Source organism: Maniola hyperantus, chromosome 2 (genome assembly GCF_902806685.2).
Source record: "Maniola hyperantus chromosome 2, iAphHyp1.2, whole genome shotgun sequence".
Classification (NCBI taxonomy): domain Eukaryota; kingdom Metazoa; phylum Arthropoda; class Insecta; order Lepidoptera; family Nymphalidae; genus Maniola; species Maniola hyperantus.
This window is the reverse complement of record NC_048537.1, coordinates 18,207,762-18,226,137: the sequence shown is the minus strand read 5'-3', so window position 1 is coordinate 18,226,137 and position 18,376 is coordinate 18,207,762. Positions and strand designations below refer to the sequence as shown.

Genomic DNA, 18,376 nt, shown 5'->3' with positions numbered 1-18,376 from the left:
CACCGTGCCTAATTAATTTCCGGTACCCGATATACTAGCGAGTAGCAAGTAGCGAGGAGCGAGTAGCGAGTAGCGAGGAGCGAGTAGCGAGGAGCGAGTAGCGAAGAGCGAGTAGCGAGTACACCACCACCGAGAGGATGCAGTTCGCAGGTACAATGTGACGTCATGGCCACGAAAATAGTACGCTTGACAAAAAAATATTAATTAAAACATTAATATTTTGTTCGTAGGACTTCAATAATTGGAATTAAACGACAAAATCGAAATAAAAGTAATGAATGCAGATTGATTGTGGCATAATGAACTATGTTTTTAGCCAATTTTCTGTTCAAAAATCAGTCCTAGTACCTACCTTATAATTTTTTTTATCGGGGTATGAGGCGGGGGAGACGCCCCGCACCGCCCCGCACACCCCCGCACGATCCCGCGCTGGGATTGCCACATCGTGGATATTACACACGCATATATATTCACATTTTTATTGAACAAGATAATAATATAATATAACTAAGTATGGGCGTCACACGTGGATCTGCAGCTACGCGTCCCACGTCGATGTGCAGCGACGCGTCCCACGTCGATCTGCAGCGACGCGTCACACGTCGATGTGCAGCGACGCGTCCCACGTCGATCTGCAGCGACGCGTCACACGTCGATCTGCAGCGACGCGTCACACGTCGATCTGCAGCGACGCGTCCCACGTCGATCTGCAGCGACGCGTCACACGTCGATCTGCAGCGACGCGTCACACGTCGATCTGCAGCGACGCGTCACACGTCGATCTGCAGCGACGCGTCCCACGTCGATCTGCAGCGACGCGTCACACGTCGATCTGCAGCGACGCGTCACACGTCGATCTGCAGCGACGCGTCACACGTCGATCTGCAGCGACGCGTCACACGTCGATCTGCAGCGACGCGTCACACGTCGATCTGCAGCGACGCGTCCCACGTCGATCTGCAGCGACGCGTCCCACGTCGATCTGCAGCGACGCGTCACACGTCGATGTGCAGCTACGCGTCCCACGTCGATCTGCAGCGACGCGTCACACGTCGATCTGCAGCGACGCGTCACACGTCGATGTGCAGCTACGCGTCCCACGTCGATCTGCAGCGACGCGTCACACGTCGATCTGCAGCGACGCGTCCCACGCGCGTGCGTTGACCAGCTTGAGCGTGGCGCGCAGCGCGCCGCCCGGGCCCAGCGCCAGCGTGAGCGGCTGCGGCGCGCCGCGCGGCCGCGCGTACAGCGCGTGCAGCGTCTGCTCCCAGCGCACCGGCGCCGCCGTGAGCCGCGCCAGCCGCCGCCGCGCGCCCTCCGCGCCGCGCACGCTGCGCGCGTCCACGCACGACACCACGCGCACGCGCGGCGCGCCCACCGGCAGCGCGCGCAGCGCCTCGCGCACCGCCGCCTCCGCGCGCGCCATGAGCGCGCAGTGGAACGCGCCTACCACGCGCACGCGCGCGCTGCGCCGCACGCCCCACGCGCGCCCTTCCGCCTCCACCGCGCGCAGCGCCTGCAAACGTCACCGACAATGTCACATGCGCAGAGGGAGCAGAGCCCAATTACTAAGACTCCGTTGTCCGACTGTCCTTCTGTCCGTCCGTCACCAGGCTGTATCTTATGAACCGTGATAGTTAAGGCAGTTCAAATTTTGATAATGTATTTCTAGGGTTCCGTACCTTAAAAGGAAAAAGGGATACGTTATAGGATCACTCTGTTGTCTGTCTGTCCGTCGTGACTCGTGACTGTAGGTAGGCTTATAGTACAAGTGAAGGAATAAATCCGCAAACCGGGAATTTGTGGTTACATCTCAGAAAAAAACCGGCCAAGTGCGAGTCAGGCTCGCGCAATGAGGGTTCCGTACTACAGTCGTATTTTTTCGATATTTTGCACGATAATTCAAAAATATCATACATAAAAATAAATAAAAATCTGTTTTAGAATGCACAGGTGAAGCCCTTTCATATGATACTCCACTTGATATAGTTATCTTACTTCGAAAATTGAAAATCCTAATTTTTAGTTTATGACCACAAATGAATTTTTTTGTGTGATGTAACCACAAATTCACGGTTTTCAGATTTTTCCCCAAATGCCAGCAATAAGACACACCTTCCTGCCAAATTTCATGATTCTAGGTCAACGGGAAGTACCCTGTAGGTTTCTTGACAGACAGACAGACAACAAAGTGATCCTATAAGGGTTCCGTTTTTCCTTTTGAGGTACGGAACCCTAAAAAATTAAAACGTGTTCATGAACAAATATTAGTATTTACAATTTTCAAAGTTAGATACCTATAACAAGTGCGGTATCATAATATGAAAGTTAGATACCTATAACAAGTGCGGTATCATATGAAAGTTAGATACCTATAACAAGTGCGGTATCATATGAAAGTTAGATACCTATAACAAGTGCGGTATCATATGAAAGTTAGATACCTATAACAAGTGCGGTATCATATGAAAGTTAGATACCTATAACAAGTGCGGTATCATATGAAAGTTAGATACCTATAACAAGTGCGGTATCATATTATGAAAGTTAGATACCTATAACAAGTGCGGTATCATATGAAAGTTAGATACCTATAACAAGTGCGGTATCATATGAAAGTTAGATACCTATAACAAGTGCGGTATCATATGAAAGTTAGATACCTATAACAAGTGCGGTATCATATGAAAGGGCTTTACTTGTAGGTACATTATAAAACAGATTTTTATTTAATTTATATTTAATAAGATAATAATTAAGAGTTTTTATTATTATCATGCAAAATGTCGAAAAAATACGACGACCCGGAACCCGCGGTGCTCAAGTCTGATTCGCACTTAGATGGACATGAGTGGCATTTCTCAGGTGATTCTTAGATCGCTACGATGACATGGGGGGTGTGGCGGGGTACTCACGCGCTCGTCGCCCGCCAGCACCTTGCAGCCGGGGAACAGGTAGTTGGCGACCTCGCACACGGGCTCGGGCAGCTCGGGCCCGCGCGCGCGCTCGCGCGCCGCGGCCAGCAGCGCGCCCAGGCGCGCGTCGGGCGCCAGCCACACCGTCAGCATGCCGCCCGCGCGCTCCGCCGCCGCCGCGCGCATGGCCGCCTCGCGCAGCTGCGCCAGGCGCAGCGCCGCGTCCAGCGACAGCGCGCCCGCGAACACCAGCGCGCCCAGCTCGCCCAGCGAGAAGCCGGCCGCCGCGCGCACGCGCTCCACGGCGCCGGGCCGCTCCTCGCGCGCGCGCTCCAGCGCCGCCAGCGCCGTGCTCAGCACGCACACCTGCACGCGCCGCTCCAGCTCGGCCGCCGGGCCCGCCGTGCACACGCGCCACACGTCCCAGCTGCACACACACACCAGCAGTTTTAGCCTATCTGTCTGACTGACTGGACTGACCTTGTTACTAAATGCTGACGGATATCAGCCAGTGTGACATACCCGACGATGCTGGAGGCGAGGTCGTAGAGGTCGCGCGCCGCGGGCGTTTGCTGCAGGCGGCGGCCCATGCCCACGAACTGCGCGCCCTGGCCCGGGAACAGCAGCACGGCTGCGTCTTGCGGCGCGGCGGTGGGCGGCGCTGCGCGGTCGGCGTACGGCGTCGTGGCCCAGCGCAGCTCGCCCGCGCCCGGCGCCTCGCCACGCGCGCCCGCGTCGCGCAGCAGGCGCCGCAGCGGGCTCTCCGAGCTGAGCGCGCGCCGCGCCGCCGCGCGCACGCAGGCTCGGCACCCCAGCGATTGCATGCTGCTTTGTCGCCCGAATTATGTCCGTATGCTATGCACTGAATTTCTCTTAATTCACTGTACTTACTACATGATATTATACTGACTTTAATTATTTGTTTACTCTTATTATGTAGTTTTTATCGGCATGAGCTTATGCTCAATTTAAACAATTATTAACTGTATATTAGTTGTATAATTTACACATCTATGTAGGTAGTTTAACAACATAAATTATGCGTATAAATTAGGTTATAAAAGTTTATACACAGATTAGTTACAGAAGTTAAAAAAAACAAGCCAATTTTCAAAATCTTGTGAAAAGTGAAAAAAAAACGGGTACCTACCTACCTACTCTGTAGTCTGCTCTGTGGTAGTCACAGAGTACTTTATATCTCTATGACTTTTTACATAGTCTGAGTAACATTTTTTTTACTGGTTTTACGGCTCTCGATTCTAGCCCTTTTGAGCCTGTCTGAGTTACAATAGGGCGCTCTCAACTTGCGATTGTCAATTTGCGAATCAAATGTCAAGCCGTAAAATTTAAAAAAAAAGACTACTAATCACCGACCAGAAATAAAACTACTAATCACTACGTTTTAATCAAATTCCTTGAGAATATTTTCGTTTGACAGTAAATAAAAGTAATTTTATTGTTATTAAACCAGTATCTTCGTCTCTTTGAAAGTAAGCTCGGAAGTAAGAAATTCACAAATCTGTGATACGCTAGACGAGCGGGGTCCGTGTCTACCATCGTACGGAGACAGCATGGTGCGGCAGTGAGCGGCATAGCAGCGCCATGGACGGCGCGTCGGCGTGGGGTGCGGAGGACGAGGCCATCATCGCCACCAACACGGAGGCCACGGAGTGCAAGCGCTGCGCCGTGGAGCTGGGCTACTGGAAGGACGACTACATCGGGTACTTCGCCAAGCGCGTGGACCGCAAGGCGCCGGAGATCAACCGCGGCTACTACGCCAGGGTGCGCGCCATGGAGATGTTCATCCATCAGTTTCTAGAGGTACGAGCACTACGGGTTCTCGATCGAATATCGGAGGCTTCAGCTGTGCTAGGAGCTCGTCGCCCCCTAGCTGCAGAAAAGTGTCATAGAGGTCATAGATTTATAAGTAGATTTAGACTTTTTGTTACTATGACTACTGACTAATGTTGTTAGGTTGTCACGAAAATAAAAAGTCGTAATTAATTTATAAAATTGATTTCTTGTATTTAATAATATAGAATGCACTGATGTACTCGTAATCCACTGCTGATACTCCGCTCCATATTATATAAGATAAAGTCATAGCAGTCAGTGATCTTGTAATATCTAGAACACAGCATAAGTTACATCAAAACTACTTTTCAAGAGAGATGCAAAACTGTTTTCTATTTTGGAAAACTAGTAGTGTAGTGTGTAGAAGTATGTATCGTAGTATAACGACTTGTGCAGTGTTGATAAAATTGCTTTTTGTCAAATGAGTAGATCAAAGTGTGAGTACAACTGCATCCAATGACACTCAAATGTGGAAGCCGCCAAATGTTTGAATGTGGCGAAGTTGTTTGCTAACCAACTAATAACAAGTACACTTGCACGCCAGCCCGGTGCCATCTGCAGTCAATGAGCTAATTCTCAGGCTTCCTAGTTCTAGGCATTCGAGTGAAACTTTCATTCCAGTAACATTTTTCAATTAAATGTTTTTACTTTTCCTAGTGGTTGCAGAGTTGATGTTGCACTCTGCGGCTGCACAGACTCCCTGGCTGGTGCGGATAACTTGAAAACATAACAAATTAAAATTGTTAGCATAGATTAGATGTATTGTTTAGTTAATAGATGTGTTACTGACAGCTCCTACGTACAAAGCATAGCATTTCATGTACAACAAGTATTGTGTGTTACACTACATCTGCAAGCAACTCGGCAGCTGCTCTTTCTGCACTACAGCATGTTGTGGGCGGTTGGTTGCAGCGCTGCGGCACCAAGTGCCAGATCATCAACCTGGGCTGCGGGTTCGACACGCTGTTCTGGCGCCTCAAGGACAGCACGCAGGCCATCAGCAACTTCATCGAGCTGGACTTCCCTGCCGTCACCAGCAAGAAGTGCCACATCATCAAGCGCAACAAGCAGCTGCTGCAGAAGATCTGCAAGGAGGGTGAGCCTCTGTTGTTGTTTGGGCCGAGATTGTATCCTGGAGGTGGATGTAGGCTACCTCTTACACTGGAAAATCCACTTGGACAAAGTGGCAGGTATCATCTAGGAATTGAAGTGAAACTTTTGAAAAACGAGCCATTTGCTGGATATTTTTTTAAATTTGCATTGTAGCAATTTTGAAATTTTCTTTAGTTATTGTTATGGCAGCAATAGAAATATGCACTGTGTGAAAATTCCACTTTCTACCTTACCATTCATGAGATACAACCTCCCGACAGACAGACAGACAGACGGAGGGACGGACGATAGTAGTAGTAGTAGGGTCCTGTTGGCACCCTTTGGATATGGAACACTAAAAATATTATTTTGTTTGTAAGAGTTCACTAGTTATTAGTTTGTTTCTTGTGCCTTTGATTAGCATCCTTCATTAGCTCGGGGCTCCCTCAGTACTGCAGGGAGTACTCACTCAGTACAGCAGGGAGTACTTACTCAGTACAGCAGGGAGTACTCTCACTTCTGCAGGGAGTACTCACTCAGTACTGCAGGGAGTACTCACTCAGTACAGCAGGGAGTACTCTCACTACTGCAGGGAGTACTCACTCAGTACAGCAGGGAGTACTTACTCAGTACAGCAGGGAGTACTCTCACTACTGCAGGGAGTACTCACTCAGTACTGCAGGGAGTACTCACTCAGTACAGCAGGGAGTACTCTTAGTATAGCAGGGAGTACTCACTCAGTACAGCAGGGATTACTCTCAGTACTGCAGGGAGTACTCACTCACTACTGCAGGGAGTACTCACTCGGTACTGCAGGGAGTACTCACTCGGTACTGCAGGGAGTACTCACTCAGTGCTGCAGGGAGTACTCACTCGGTACTTCAGGGAGTACTCGGTACTGCAGGGAGTACTCACTCGGTGCTGCAGGGAGTACTCATTCGGTGCTGCAGGGAGTACTCACTCGGTGCTGGAGGGAGTACTCACTCGGTGCTGCAGGGAGTACTCACTCGGTGCTGCAGGGAGTACTCACTCGGTGCTGCAGGGAGTACTCACTCGGTGCTGCAGGGAGTACTCACTTAGTACTGCAGGGGGTACTCACTCACTACTGCAGGGTACTGCAGGTACTTGCCACCAAAAAGAATGTTTTTTTTTTTTAATGAGCTTTGCCTTATTGTTGCATAATACTTGTTTGTTACATGTGCCTAGTTCACATCGACCAAGGATTCTATGAGACAATCGTAGCGAGGCACGAGGCGAGTTGAAAGGCACAACAAACAAAAAGCCTTGCTTGAATTAATGAAAATAATTGTGTGAATGTTCCTGTACTTGCAACTACTACTACATCTACCACAATAACATCTCGTTATAAGGCAAAGGTGACTGACTGACTGACTGATCTAACGCACAGCTCAAACTACTGGATGGATGAAATTAGTGATGTAGATAGCTATTATCTGCGTACAAAAACGATTGTACAAGTTGTGGTCTGTGCGTGTGCAGACGGCGAGGTGATGACGCGCGCGGGCGAGCTGCACGCCGACGGCTACCACCTGCTGGGCGTGGACCTGCGCTGCGCGGGCGCCGTGCGGCGCGCGCTGGCGGCGGCGGGCGCGGCCGACGCGCTGCCCACGCTGCTGCTGGCCGAGTGCGTGCTGGTGTACCTGCGGCCCGCCGCCGCCGACGAGCTGCTGGCGGCGCTGGCCGGCAGCTTCGCGCGCTGCGTGCTGCTGCAGTACGAGCAGTGCAACCTGGCCGACCGCTTCGGCGCCGTGATGCGCAGCGCGCTGGGCGCGCGCGGCGTGCCCGCGCCCGTGGCCGCGCACTCGCCGGACGAGCAGGCGGCGCGGCTGCGCGCGCTGGGCTTCGACGCGGCGCGCGCGTGGGACATGGACGCCGTGTGGCGCGCGCTGCCCGAGGAGGACCGCGCGCGCGTGGAGCGGCTGGAGATGCTGGACGAGCGCGAGCTGCTGCAGCAGCTCAACCAGCACTACGCGCTGAGCGTGGCCACGCGCGGCGCGCTGTTCGCCGACCTCGACCTCAACGCCTGAGCGCCCCCCCCCCCCCCTGCAACGCGTACATACATACTAAGTGTTAAATATTTATTTATGATATATAAAATGCTGTAATTGTAAACGGTAGTTTCGTTGTATCCTCTTATGTTGCTCGCCGCGACGTCCCCCCGATGTAATAATGGGTCGATGGAGAGTGGAGAGTGAGAGGCGCCAACTGAAGTGTAAACTATGAAATTAGTGGCGTTTTGATTTTCAAATCAAATTAGTAGTATTGAGAGTAGAGACACAACACTTCAAACGTACGGTGCACTTCACTCCCACTGTGGAATTGAACTAGAAAGAAGAAAGAAAGAAAGAAGAAGAAAGAAAACTTTTATTTGATCACAATACTACAATAAACCTTAAAAGCTAATTAAGTCAATCTACATAATTAAACTAATAACAAAAAATTATAATAATAAAAAATAATACCTATATTGGAGGGTCGATATTGAAAGAGTTCTTACTGTCTGTAGACTCCGTGAAAAGAAACGTATGAGCTTTACTCTACGGAAGGTAGCCATCTTTATTTTAGTTGTCAGAGTTGGACTTTAGACACGCACGAATTTTGTTGTTGTTCACAATTTTCTCTCGCGTTAAATTAATTAAGTATCAGATTATAGCTTAGCTAATTATTATTCTTTGAGATAGGTAGGTAGTTTCTTAATCGTGATATTTAATTCGGTGATTGTGATATAGTTAGAACAGTAATTGTTCGATGCTAATGTACATTGTGTTAAATCGTAACATCTAGTGCCATCCGGTGACTTTGTCTGCAAAGCACTATTAATAATGTTCGCGTAGTTGTTTGACGAATATGTAATACTAATTATTGGTGAATATTAGAGTAATTCGTGAGTTAACGTTTGGCTCAGTGGATAGATTATTATAAGGACATCCGTTAAGGTTATTTCTGCAGACGCTAGTGATTTAGAGTGTAATTGGAGATATACCGGCAGTTGAGATAATGATTAGTTTGAAGTGATAGCTTAGTGTGATAGTAACTTGAAGTTAACTTTGATAGTAGGTACCCGCTTTAGAATCGTATAACCCGGTTGGTAAAGAATCATTGATGACCCTCGAGTAATGTTGAAATGGATTAGACAATGAGTTGCCCATGAGATCGAATAGCTTACATTCTACCTGGTTTCTGTTGTGATCGCTTATTTGGGTGGATATAGTAGTCGTGGCGCGTGTGGCGCACGATGCTATGGTGTTCTGTATGCAGACGTGCACAGAGTGGAGAAGGTAGAGCTATTGCGATATTCTGAATTAGTAATGAGAAGTCAATTATAAGATCTGGTTTAAGAGCGTTCATGAAGTTGTGATTGATTACCTTGAGATGATTAGATAAGGGAATAGGTCGTGATTTGATTGAGAGGTTGCAATGGCAATTGCGCCCTAATCACACGATGTAGTGTTTAGCTCAGCAGGCCGATTGCCGTAAACTGACATGTGACATCGCAATAGAAATATCCTTAAGAATCGTGATCGTTACAGTTGATAAATTTGCTATCGCGGACGACTAATGCACTATATCGCATTTGGTCATTATCGACATTTTGATGACGTATTGGTAGCACGGACCTATTTATAACCCGACTAAATCGAATATCTATGGTAATCACTTGGTAATCTAGCAATTTACATGGACATGACAGTCTCCTAAATTTGGCTACGTTACTTATTACAAATAAGTAGTTAGTCTGTGGTAACTATTTAGAACCCCAGAAGAACAGAGCACAAAGTACAATTTTTTGTTGTTTTTCCTTAGTTTACGCGTTTGTTTTTTGTGATTAATTCTGCAACTTTGCTTGCTCCTCGGACTCCGGAGACTTAGTTTTTCTCACTGAACTTATACGCAAATGCCTGGGCACTGATTTGCCTAAGTATTGGGACCCTTATTGACGGACTGTGGCTGCTTCGAGAAGTTGTTGTGTGACGATGTGTGGTAGAAGTTAGAACTCGTAAGTTAACAAACGTTATCATTCAATACAAGTAAAGGCTCTCATGCGGGTTTCCTCACGATCTTCCTTTTCCTTCACAGCTAAGCAAGTGATATTTAGTTGTTACAATGGTATTAAACTCCGAAAAGTTAGAGGAGTTTTAACAGCGTTTCATAAAGTACCTATTATACAAATTGAGTCCATTGCTACTGGTGGTTATGACTTCATAGTAAGTACCTCCACACTACAAGTGCTTTCTCGAGTATGTTTCCTTATGTATCTAGAGCTGCCTAAAACGTTGCTCTTCATATGAAAGTTTGGATGTTTCTTACTCCTTCGCACCACAAATATTTAAAGAAACAATTTGGATTAGCTAAATTAGTAATAAAGATACCATATACACTGATTCTAAAGTCTTCGCAGACAACGTCATACCTAAACAGAAGCTGGTAGTGCCTAGTGGTATAGATTAAGCAACACAGTCAGTGGTCACTTACTCAGTTATCATAATTTTTTTTCAGGCAAAGGTGATACAGTGCTGCATTCATTTCTTCATCCTGACAAAGATATGGATTGGGATATGTTGTGAACTGGAGCTCTTGGACCCCGTGCAGAGACAAATAAAATAATGAACGGTGCCAGATTAGATTTATAAGAAGCAGATGGTGATATAATTAAGATGTCAGAATCTAATCTACTTTAATAAAAGAAAACATAAAAAATCATCAAACTGTTGTTTTATTTGCCTAAATAATTTAAATTCCAAAGTAATTTCCAAAGCTAAATCAATTAAATCAGAAAATGATTTGACTTTTGGACATTACTTTGGGGAATAATTTTAGAAGTCCCCCGAAGAGCCTAGTGGTTAGGATGTCCACCTCTGAATAATTGAAGGTTGGGGGTTCAATTTTAGGTACGCATCTCTAAGTTATGTGCGTTTTAAACAATTAATTATACTTAACTTGATTTAGCGGTGAAGGAAACATCATGAGGAAATCTGCATGCCTGAGAGTTCTCCATATTGTTCTCAAAGGAGTCAAAGGTATACTATTATGTTCAGCCTGTCGCTGGCTCACTATAGAGTACGGTTCTCTCGAGTGTGAGAAGAGTTTTGGCCATAGTCTACCATGCTGGCCAAATGCGGATTGGTAGACTTCACACACCTTGGATAACATTTTGGAGAACTCTCAGGCATGCAGGTTTCCACACGATGTTTTCCATCACCGTTAAAGCAATGATATTTAATTATTTACTTAAAATGCACATAACTCCAAGAAGTTATAGGTGCGTGTAAAAAGTACTCTGTGATTCTCATTTCTCAGTGTTAGTATACCTCTATATTTAATGTACTCTGTGCATCAAACCTACTAATGAAAGAGTCATCACATATTCTTTTAAAAGTACTTATGAGACTTACATTAATCTAAAAATACTTTTATACTATTATACTAGCTTCTAAAATTAATAATTGATTTCTTATCTAGCAGAAGAATTACTATAGCCTTTTTTAATCCCTTTCATAACTTTATTTTAATTAATATGAGTAGTAAAACGATTTGCGGATAGCTTATGTCACTGATAAAAACACCTCTCGAGTTGTTTCAATGAAAACTTCATTTGACGTAACATTTGTCGAGGTTCTTATATGACATCAAACTTCAAAACGCGTCCGCAATAGCATTTTTATACAATAAATTTTATCGATAGTGTAAATGAACTGTCAAAACATTTTTTTGTCCACATCTATCCTTTGTGGACTGTCTCACCGAACCGTGATAGGAAAACTATATTTTGACATTGATGCTGTCATTAAATGATAGATGCAGTCGATTCGCAATCGGCCAGCAGGCTAGCTAGTTTAGAGTGAGGTGAGGGGTCGCTGTGAGGGGTGGTGGGAGGCGACCATAGGTAGGGTTAGGTTAGGGTGATCTGGTTGTTTTACGTTGATGGTTTCCATGTGCGATACGTTACTGAGAACTATTTGTAAAGAACATGGATTAAAGTTTGGGGTGATATGGTGGTGTAGGAAGACCAAGATGTTCCCCAATAATCAGAAGACAGGCTCCAGCACTCAATCGGTTTAATTGGCACTATTAAAAAATTACAGTCTCGCGAAGTAACGTATTGCTAATTTAAAATTACGTACATATGTTTTCGCGCGCTAGACAGACGTGGACACAGGGACGGTATTGGAAGCCACTAGGCAGGCCCTCGGCCGCGGCTCGGGGCTGCGGCGCGGTGCGGCGGGGGCAGGCGCAAGTCGTCTGACCGGTTCCCCGATCAGCTGGCACGCGTGTGTGCGTTGCGTCAATAACTGATAATATGTACACAGATGCCGCGCGGCAAAACTAATATTAGGTATCTAAATTAATCTAATTAAATATGTACATTTGATTTTTATATGTGTAATGTAGCCCACAAAAGTACCTACTTATTAATTACTACCTTCTGATGTCGGCTAAAGATGAATAATAATTATCGGCCATCCTCTTGTTCTCCGACACCTATATATATACAAGTACGTGTGACCAAATATAGATCTCCCACTCAGCATCATGCTGCAGCAAGCTGCAGCGCTGGTTTTCAGTGGGAGCCTTAACAAGTGAAGTCACAGACGAGGTATTTACCTAGTACAGTATATTATAAAAATAAAATACGCAAACAACTAAACTAAGGTTTGAACAAGTAATTAAAAATAAAGACAAACAATAAAAAATAAATAAAATAAATATGAGAAGAGGTATAACGGAATTATTATAAATGATGATTGTAAAAACAATAAGTGCAATATAATATGTGACATAAGTGCTGAAACGATAGGTGCTGATCCGAATAGTATGAAATGATTAAGTAATTTTAATTTAATTTAAAATAACTTTATTGTTAATAGATTTACAGAGAGTAAGAATACAGGATACACTTAAAAAACAAAGGGCGACCTTATCACTAAAGTGATCTCTTCCAGGCAACCCATACTTAAGAACTTATAGAACTGTAAGACGGGGAGTCGCAATTTAGCTATAAATATAATATATATATATAAATATATATAGGTATATATAAACACATACACTCTAATAGGTACATACTATAAAATATAATATAATATATACAATATACATGGATATAAATACTATATAAAATCAATATAGTATAATTAAATAAATAATACATACTACATAGCTAACTGTACATAATATAGTTATGGCAGAAAATCTACAGTGACAGATAGTGTTTCTTGACACGGTTTTTAAAAATTGCCAGCGATTTGGAGCGTCTTATTTCGACCGGAAGTGCATTCCACAGCGAAGCTGCTTTTACAGTAAATGATTCCGCGTAGCCATGCGTATTATGTTTGGTCGTTATAAGCTTGAAATCGTAACAGGAACGCAGGCCGCGATCACGTTCGAAGGAGCTAAAAAATTTAAACTGATCTTTAAGGTAGGGTGGTGACCAGGGATGGAAAAGTGTGGCAAATAGGATAGAAAGAACATGCAGATTACGTCGATGCCTAATAGGGAGCCAGTTCAGTTTTTTACGATATTCAGATACATGGTCGTATTTCCTTAGACCAAAAATGAACCGAATGCACAAGTTTTGCAGTCGCTCCAGTTTATTTAGTAGGTCTTCATTTAAATCTAGGTAGCAGGCATCGGCGTAATCCAAGATTGGAAGAAGGAGGGTATTGGCAAGCAAGATCTTGGTCTTAACGGGTAGTAAGTTTTTCCACCTTTTTAGGGATCCATAAGCACCAAAGACTTTTTTGCTAACAGCTGAAACTTGCGGTTTCCATGATAGATTGCTATCCATGATAATCCCAAGATTTTTTACAGTATGACTGTACGGTAGCGCAGAACCATCAAAGATCACTGGTGGTAATGAAGGGTAGTCAAGTTTGGAAATTTGCCTGGAGTTACCTATGACAATGATCTGGGATTTACTAGCATTTACCAACAATCCATGATCTTTACTCCAACCGCAGACCACATTCAGTTCAGAGTTTAAGCGCTCAACGGCCTCAGCGATTTGTTCCACAGAAGTGGACACGTATAGTTGGAAATCATCAGCATAGAGATGATATGGTAAAGAAAGAAGATTGGTGACGGTATTGATAAAAATGGAAAAAAGTAAAGGAGATAGGACACCACCCTGTGGAACACCAGCACTGAGACGACAGTAAGACGATAGTTTATCTTTAGCACGGATGCACTGCGAACGATCATATAGATAGGACTGAAACCAACTAACAGCAGCTGAAGAAATATTAATGGATTTGAGGGTAGCCAAGAGTATTTCGAAATCAACTGTGTTAAATGCGTTTGAAAAGTCAAGCAGTGCCAAAATCGTCACCTGTTTATTATCGATACCAAAGCGAATGTCATCACAAACTTTTGTTAGTGCCGTGACAGTGCTGTGCCCTCTACGAAAACCAGATTGATGAGGACTGAGTATATTGTTTTTAGTTAGGAACAATGAGAGTTGGGAGTGGACAATGCGCTCAAGGACTTTGGATAAGAAAGGGAGAATGGAAATAGGGCGATAGTGAGAGAATAAAGTTGGATTGGTGATTTTGGGGATAGGGATAACTTGAGCAACACGCCAGGCACTGGGAAAGATATTAGAAGAAAGGGAGTGATTGAACAGATGGGATAGAATATGTAGGATGCAGTCCAAGCTTAAAATAATCATCTTACGGCTAACTCCGTCACAGCCTATGGCGTCTGATTTTACTGCAAAAATGTGCTTTTTAATTTCATCAGGGCTGATTGGGCTAAAACTAAACATAGTAAAATTTGGTCTTGGCTGCGAGTTAATGGAGGATATTGTTTTAGATTTGTTATGTATATTCGTAGGGACATGCGAAAAGTAATTAATTTTAACTTGTAATTTTTTGTTGTATAAGAAGATAAGTTTTTAATTTAGTTTTAAAAGTTCCAAGAGATATTGACGATTTTAACGGCGGTGGTAGATCGTTCCAGCACTTAGTAGCTGCAAATTTAAAGCTTCCCTTAAATGCCGCTGTTCTATGCCTTGGTGTAGATAGAAAGAGGTGGGAATTTCGTGTAACGCGTGCTGACTTATCACCAAACCACATTAGTTTCTTACGCAGGTATTCTGGAATTCCGTGTTTAAGTTCCCCAAAAAGTAGCGTGGCAAGATGTAGCTTTCTACGTGCTTCCATCTTCAAGAGATTTACTTCGTTAATGTAAGGAGTGACATGTGAGCGTGGTGGAATCTTGAAGCAAAACCTAGCACAGGCGTTTTGAACACGCTGAATAATCTTTTTAGTCCTACTAAGGAGACGAGGTCCATACACCGTGTCAGCACAATTTAACCTTGACAGAACAAGTGATTCGCACAAACGTATTCTTAGCTTTACACTAATATAGGGCCTCATTTTATAAAGCAACTTTAGGCGATATAAGCTATTACGGACAGCGTTAAGGATGTGAGTCTCGAAATGCAGTGTGGTGTCAAAAACTACTCCCAAATTTCGAGCTTCTCGTACCTTTTCAATTATATTATTATTAATTTTTATTATAGGATTGATTGATTATTTTCTTCCGCGTAGGTATTCTGTTAACTGCAGAGCCACGACCTTTTCTAAAATTTTTGAGATGCAGGGCAGGATACTGATTGGCTTCAAGTCTTTAAAACTAAGGGGATTATTACATTTTGGCAATGGTTTTATTTTAGCTACTTTCCACACATCAGGAAATGTAGACGTAGATAAGGATTTATTAACTATTGCAGTGATAACATGTAATGTCTGTGGTAAGGTTAGTAAGAGCATCTGAAGAGATATGTCATCTACACCCTGTGCATTTGACTTCAGATTCCGAATAATCTTGGCAACGGTAATCTCATCCACTGGTTTCAGCGTAAACTGACCATGTCCATACCGGTGATATTCAAAATAGGAAAGGTCCGACAACGCTACCACCTTTTCGCCTGGTACATCGAGAAAGTGTTTATTAATCATATTGGGGTCATTTAACATGGCTGGCAGTTCTTTCGATTTTTTCTTGTCCGTTATCAAAGATGATTTTTTTAAATTTCGCCATAATAAAGTTGGAGAATCAATATAAGCATTGATGTAAGTTTCATGAAAGGCTTTCTTTTCAGATTCCAATGCGTGTTTAACTAGAAGCTTCATGTCTTTATAATATTTTTTATGAGATTCAATCCCAGTGGCCTTTGCCCGTTCGTGACTTTTATTCCTGAGTTTTATCATTAATTTTACAACGTCAGTAATCCATGGATGTTGTTCCTTCAGCATCAGTTTTTGTAAAGGTGCATGCAAATTAAATAAATCTAAAATTATTCTATTAAATTCTAGCACAATATCATTTACATTATTATTACTATTTACAAAATTCCACGATATGCTATTTAAGTCTTTGTTAAAATTATCGATATTTATATTTTTTAAGGGTCTAATAGTAATCCAGCGCGGTGAGACCTTATCCTTTTTTAAACTGAGGGTGGATGAAACTATCGCATGATTTCCAAGTTCTGGTATGTGAGTAACTAACATCATGTATACGAGAGTCCGTACAGATCACATCAATAAGTGTGCTGCTTTGGTCTGTGAAGTGCGTTGGCTCAGTTACTAGCTGTGTTAGATTTGTACAGTGTAGGAATTCGTGAAACAATTTTGTCTTATTGTCATCTTTTTTTAATAAATTAATATTAAAATCGCCTAATAATATCACACAATCAGCGTTACTAAACGAAGTAACTGATTGTGTAATAGCGTCAAAGAATTCATTAACGTCAAGCCACGGGGGCCTGTAGGCAGTTCCAATAATTAAACGACGTTTATTGACGATTGTTCCTAGCCACATTTGTTCAACGTTGCTTGAAATAGGATGCTGATAAGCTCGCACACTCACACCTTGTCGAATATAAAAGCCCACTCCACCGCCTCTACGCGTACACTTTCAGGTCGTGGTATATGCCGTAATCTGTAACCAGGTACGACAGGTGCCCGGTCGTCCTGCCCCTCGCGAAGCCATGTTTCATTTATAGCTAAAATATCTATATCTAGACTGTCCAGAGCCGCCACAAACTCGTCATGTCGTGTTCCTAACGATCCAGCATTAAAAAGTCCAACCTTAAAGTATTTTTTATTGTCTTTGCCTGTGCTGGTAAAGAGTTATCTCTACGTTAAAATTCAATAAGTAATCTTTTAACATAAAAATTAGATAGGCTGCATCTGCTGGAACACTACACAATTGAAGAAAACAATTGTAACGGCTCGTTATGATAATTATTATGGAGCAACTTAATACTACTTATGTTCGATATTTTTATAAAACAACGAACTAAAGTGCAACATGGCATGGCATAAAATATGTAAATTATCATTAAACATTCTCTAGTAAACAACTTAGTCAGGGTTAACAAACAAATTAGCAGTTATATTATTTTTAATAAATTTGCTCTATGTTGTAGAGTATCAACATTAATTTTTTGCTGCCCTCTTAGCTTTTCAGAAAATATTATTATCAAACAAGACAAAACACAATAACTAAACCTAACTTGAATGCGGCAAAATAGTAGGATGCAATTAAACTCTATGCTCACTAGCATTTCCAACGCTGCTAGAGCCAAAAACACGTGCCAGGTCGTCGACAGATCGGATAGTATGGACTGGTTTACCTTCTCCTTGTCGAGTATATATTCGACCTCTTTTTGTCCAGGTAAATTTCCATTGTAAGCTTCTAGCTGCTTCGCGTGCGGAATAGAAGAGTTTCCTATTTGTAGAGGTTAGGCGTTCGTTGACGTAGAATCGCCGTGGCGTGGCGTCAGCGCCAATGTCGGCTGAGGTAGCTCCCCGCCGCACTCTAGCGCTCTGTAGAAACTCGTCCCGCAACTGGCGTCTTGACAATCGCACTACAAGACGACAACTCCTTTTGGTCTCGCCTTTGTTTAACTCGAAGTTTTTGCCAACTCTTTCAGCGAATACAACATCTTCCTGTTTAAGTGCGAGGCCTAACTTTGTCGCCAAAACCATGACAGTCTGTGTAGAGTTTTCGCCTGCCACCTCTGGCAGATTGGAGATCTCTATATCCGACTGTAAAATGTCCTGTTCCCGGTCGTTATTATCTAGTTTTAGCTGGGCGATAGTCTGCTCCAACAAGCTTATTTTAGAGGAGGAGTCCGATTCCTTTAGGCCCTCGAGCGCACCTATTCTTTTTTCCAGGCCGTCGATTCTTTCATTCGATCCGGAAAGTAGACAGGGCAACTCAGAAATTTCTTGACGAAGGCCTTTAAATTCATGTCTGACTTCACGCAGTTCATCTCGAAATAAACGAATTTCTAGTCCCAATTCCACGCTGAATGATTGGGTTGTGTCGTGTGCCGAGTCGTTTAGATTCTGGTTGCCAGGGCTCATGGAGGCCGTAGGCTCTGGATCTTGGCTACCAACATTGCCCGCAGTCATAGTGGTCGTTTCTAACTGAGAGGGCATATTATAACTGGTGGCTATACCCTTCACAGCAGGGTTAGCATG

General features: G+C 43.8%; 2 protein-coding genes and 1 long non-coding RNA gene across 4 annotated transcripts in view; 2 read left to right on the top strand and 1 right to left on the bottom strand.

The window, feature by feature from the left end:
- The window catches only part of LOC138404294 (uncharacterized), a 351,188-nt gene that overhangs the window by 24,366 nt on the left and 308,446 nt on the right, over nucleotides 1-18,376 (top strand). The window lies entirely within an intron of this gene.
- Nucleotides 466-4,081, bottom strand: beg (malonyl-CoA-acyl carrier protein transacylase beg). The gene is made up of 3 exons (XM_034976770.2): nucleotides 3,438-4,081; nucleotides 2,916-3,342; nucleotides 466-1,516 (listed from the first exon to the last, which is right to left on the bottom strand). The coding sequence occupies exons 1-3, from the start codon at nucleotides 3,737-3,739 to the stop codon at nucleotides 1,121-1,123; spliced, it is 1,125 nt and encodes a 374-aa protein (XP_034832661.1). The 5' UTR covers nucleotides 3,740-4,081; the 3' UTR covers nucleotides 466-1,120.
- Nucleotides 4,224-7,994, top strand: LOC117988326 (leucine carboxyl methyltransferase 1). 2 transcript variants are annotated; one of them, XM_069504733.1, is made up of 3 exons: nucleotides 4,224-4,736; nucleotides 5,658-5,865; nucleotides 7,362-7,994. In XM_069504733.1, the coding sequence occupies exons 1-3, from the start codon at nucleotides 4,518-4,520 to the stop codon at nucleotides 7,907-7,909; spliced, it is 975 nt and encodes a 324-aa protein (XP_069360834.1). In that variant the 5' UTR covers nucleotides 4,224-4,517; the 3' UTR covers nucleotides 7,910-7,994. The 2 variants fall into 2 exon arrangements, with proteins under 2 accessions (XP_069360834.1, XP_034831350.1); XM_034975459.2 differs by having other exon boundaries at nucleotides 4,228-4,736; nucleotides 5,682-5,865.

Coding starts and splice junctions, on each gene's coding strand:
- beg (XM_034976770.2), bottom strand. CDS start 3,739: ATGCAATCGCTGGGGTGCCGAGCCTGCGTGCGCGCGGCGGCGCGGCGC. Junction 3,343..3,437: donor CTCGCCTCCAGCATCGTCGG/GTATGTCACACT, acceptor GTGTGTGTGCAG/CTGGGACGTGTGGCGCGTGT. Junction 1,517..2,915: donor TGCTGGCGGGCGACGAGCGC/GTGAGTACCCCG, acceptor TGACGTTTGCAG/GCGCTGCGCGCGGTGGAGGC.
- LOC117988326 (XM_069504733.1), top strand. CDS start 4,518: ATGGACGGCGCGTCGGCGTGGGGTGCGGAGGACGAGGCCATCATCGCC. Junction 4,737..5,657: donor TCATCCATCAGTTTCTAGAG/GTACGAGCACTA, acceptor TCTGCACTACAG/CATGTTGTGGGCGGTTGGTT. Junction 5,866..7,361: donor GCAGAAGATCTGCAAGGAGG/GTGAGCCTCTGT, acceptor GTGCGTGTGCAG/ACGGCGAGGTGATGACGCGC.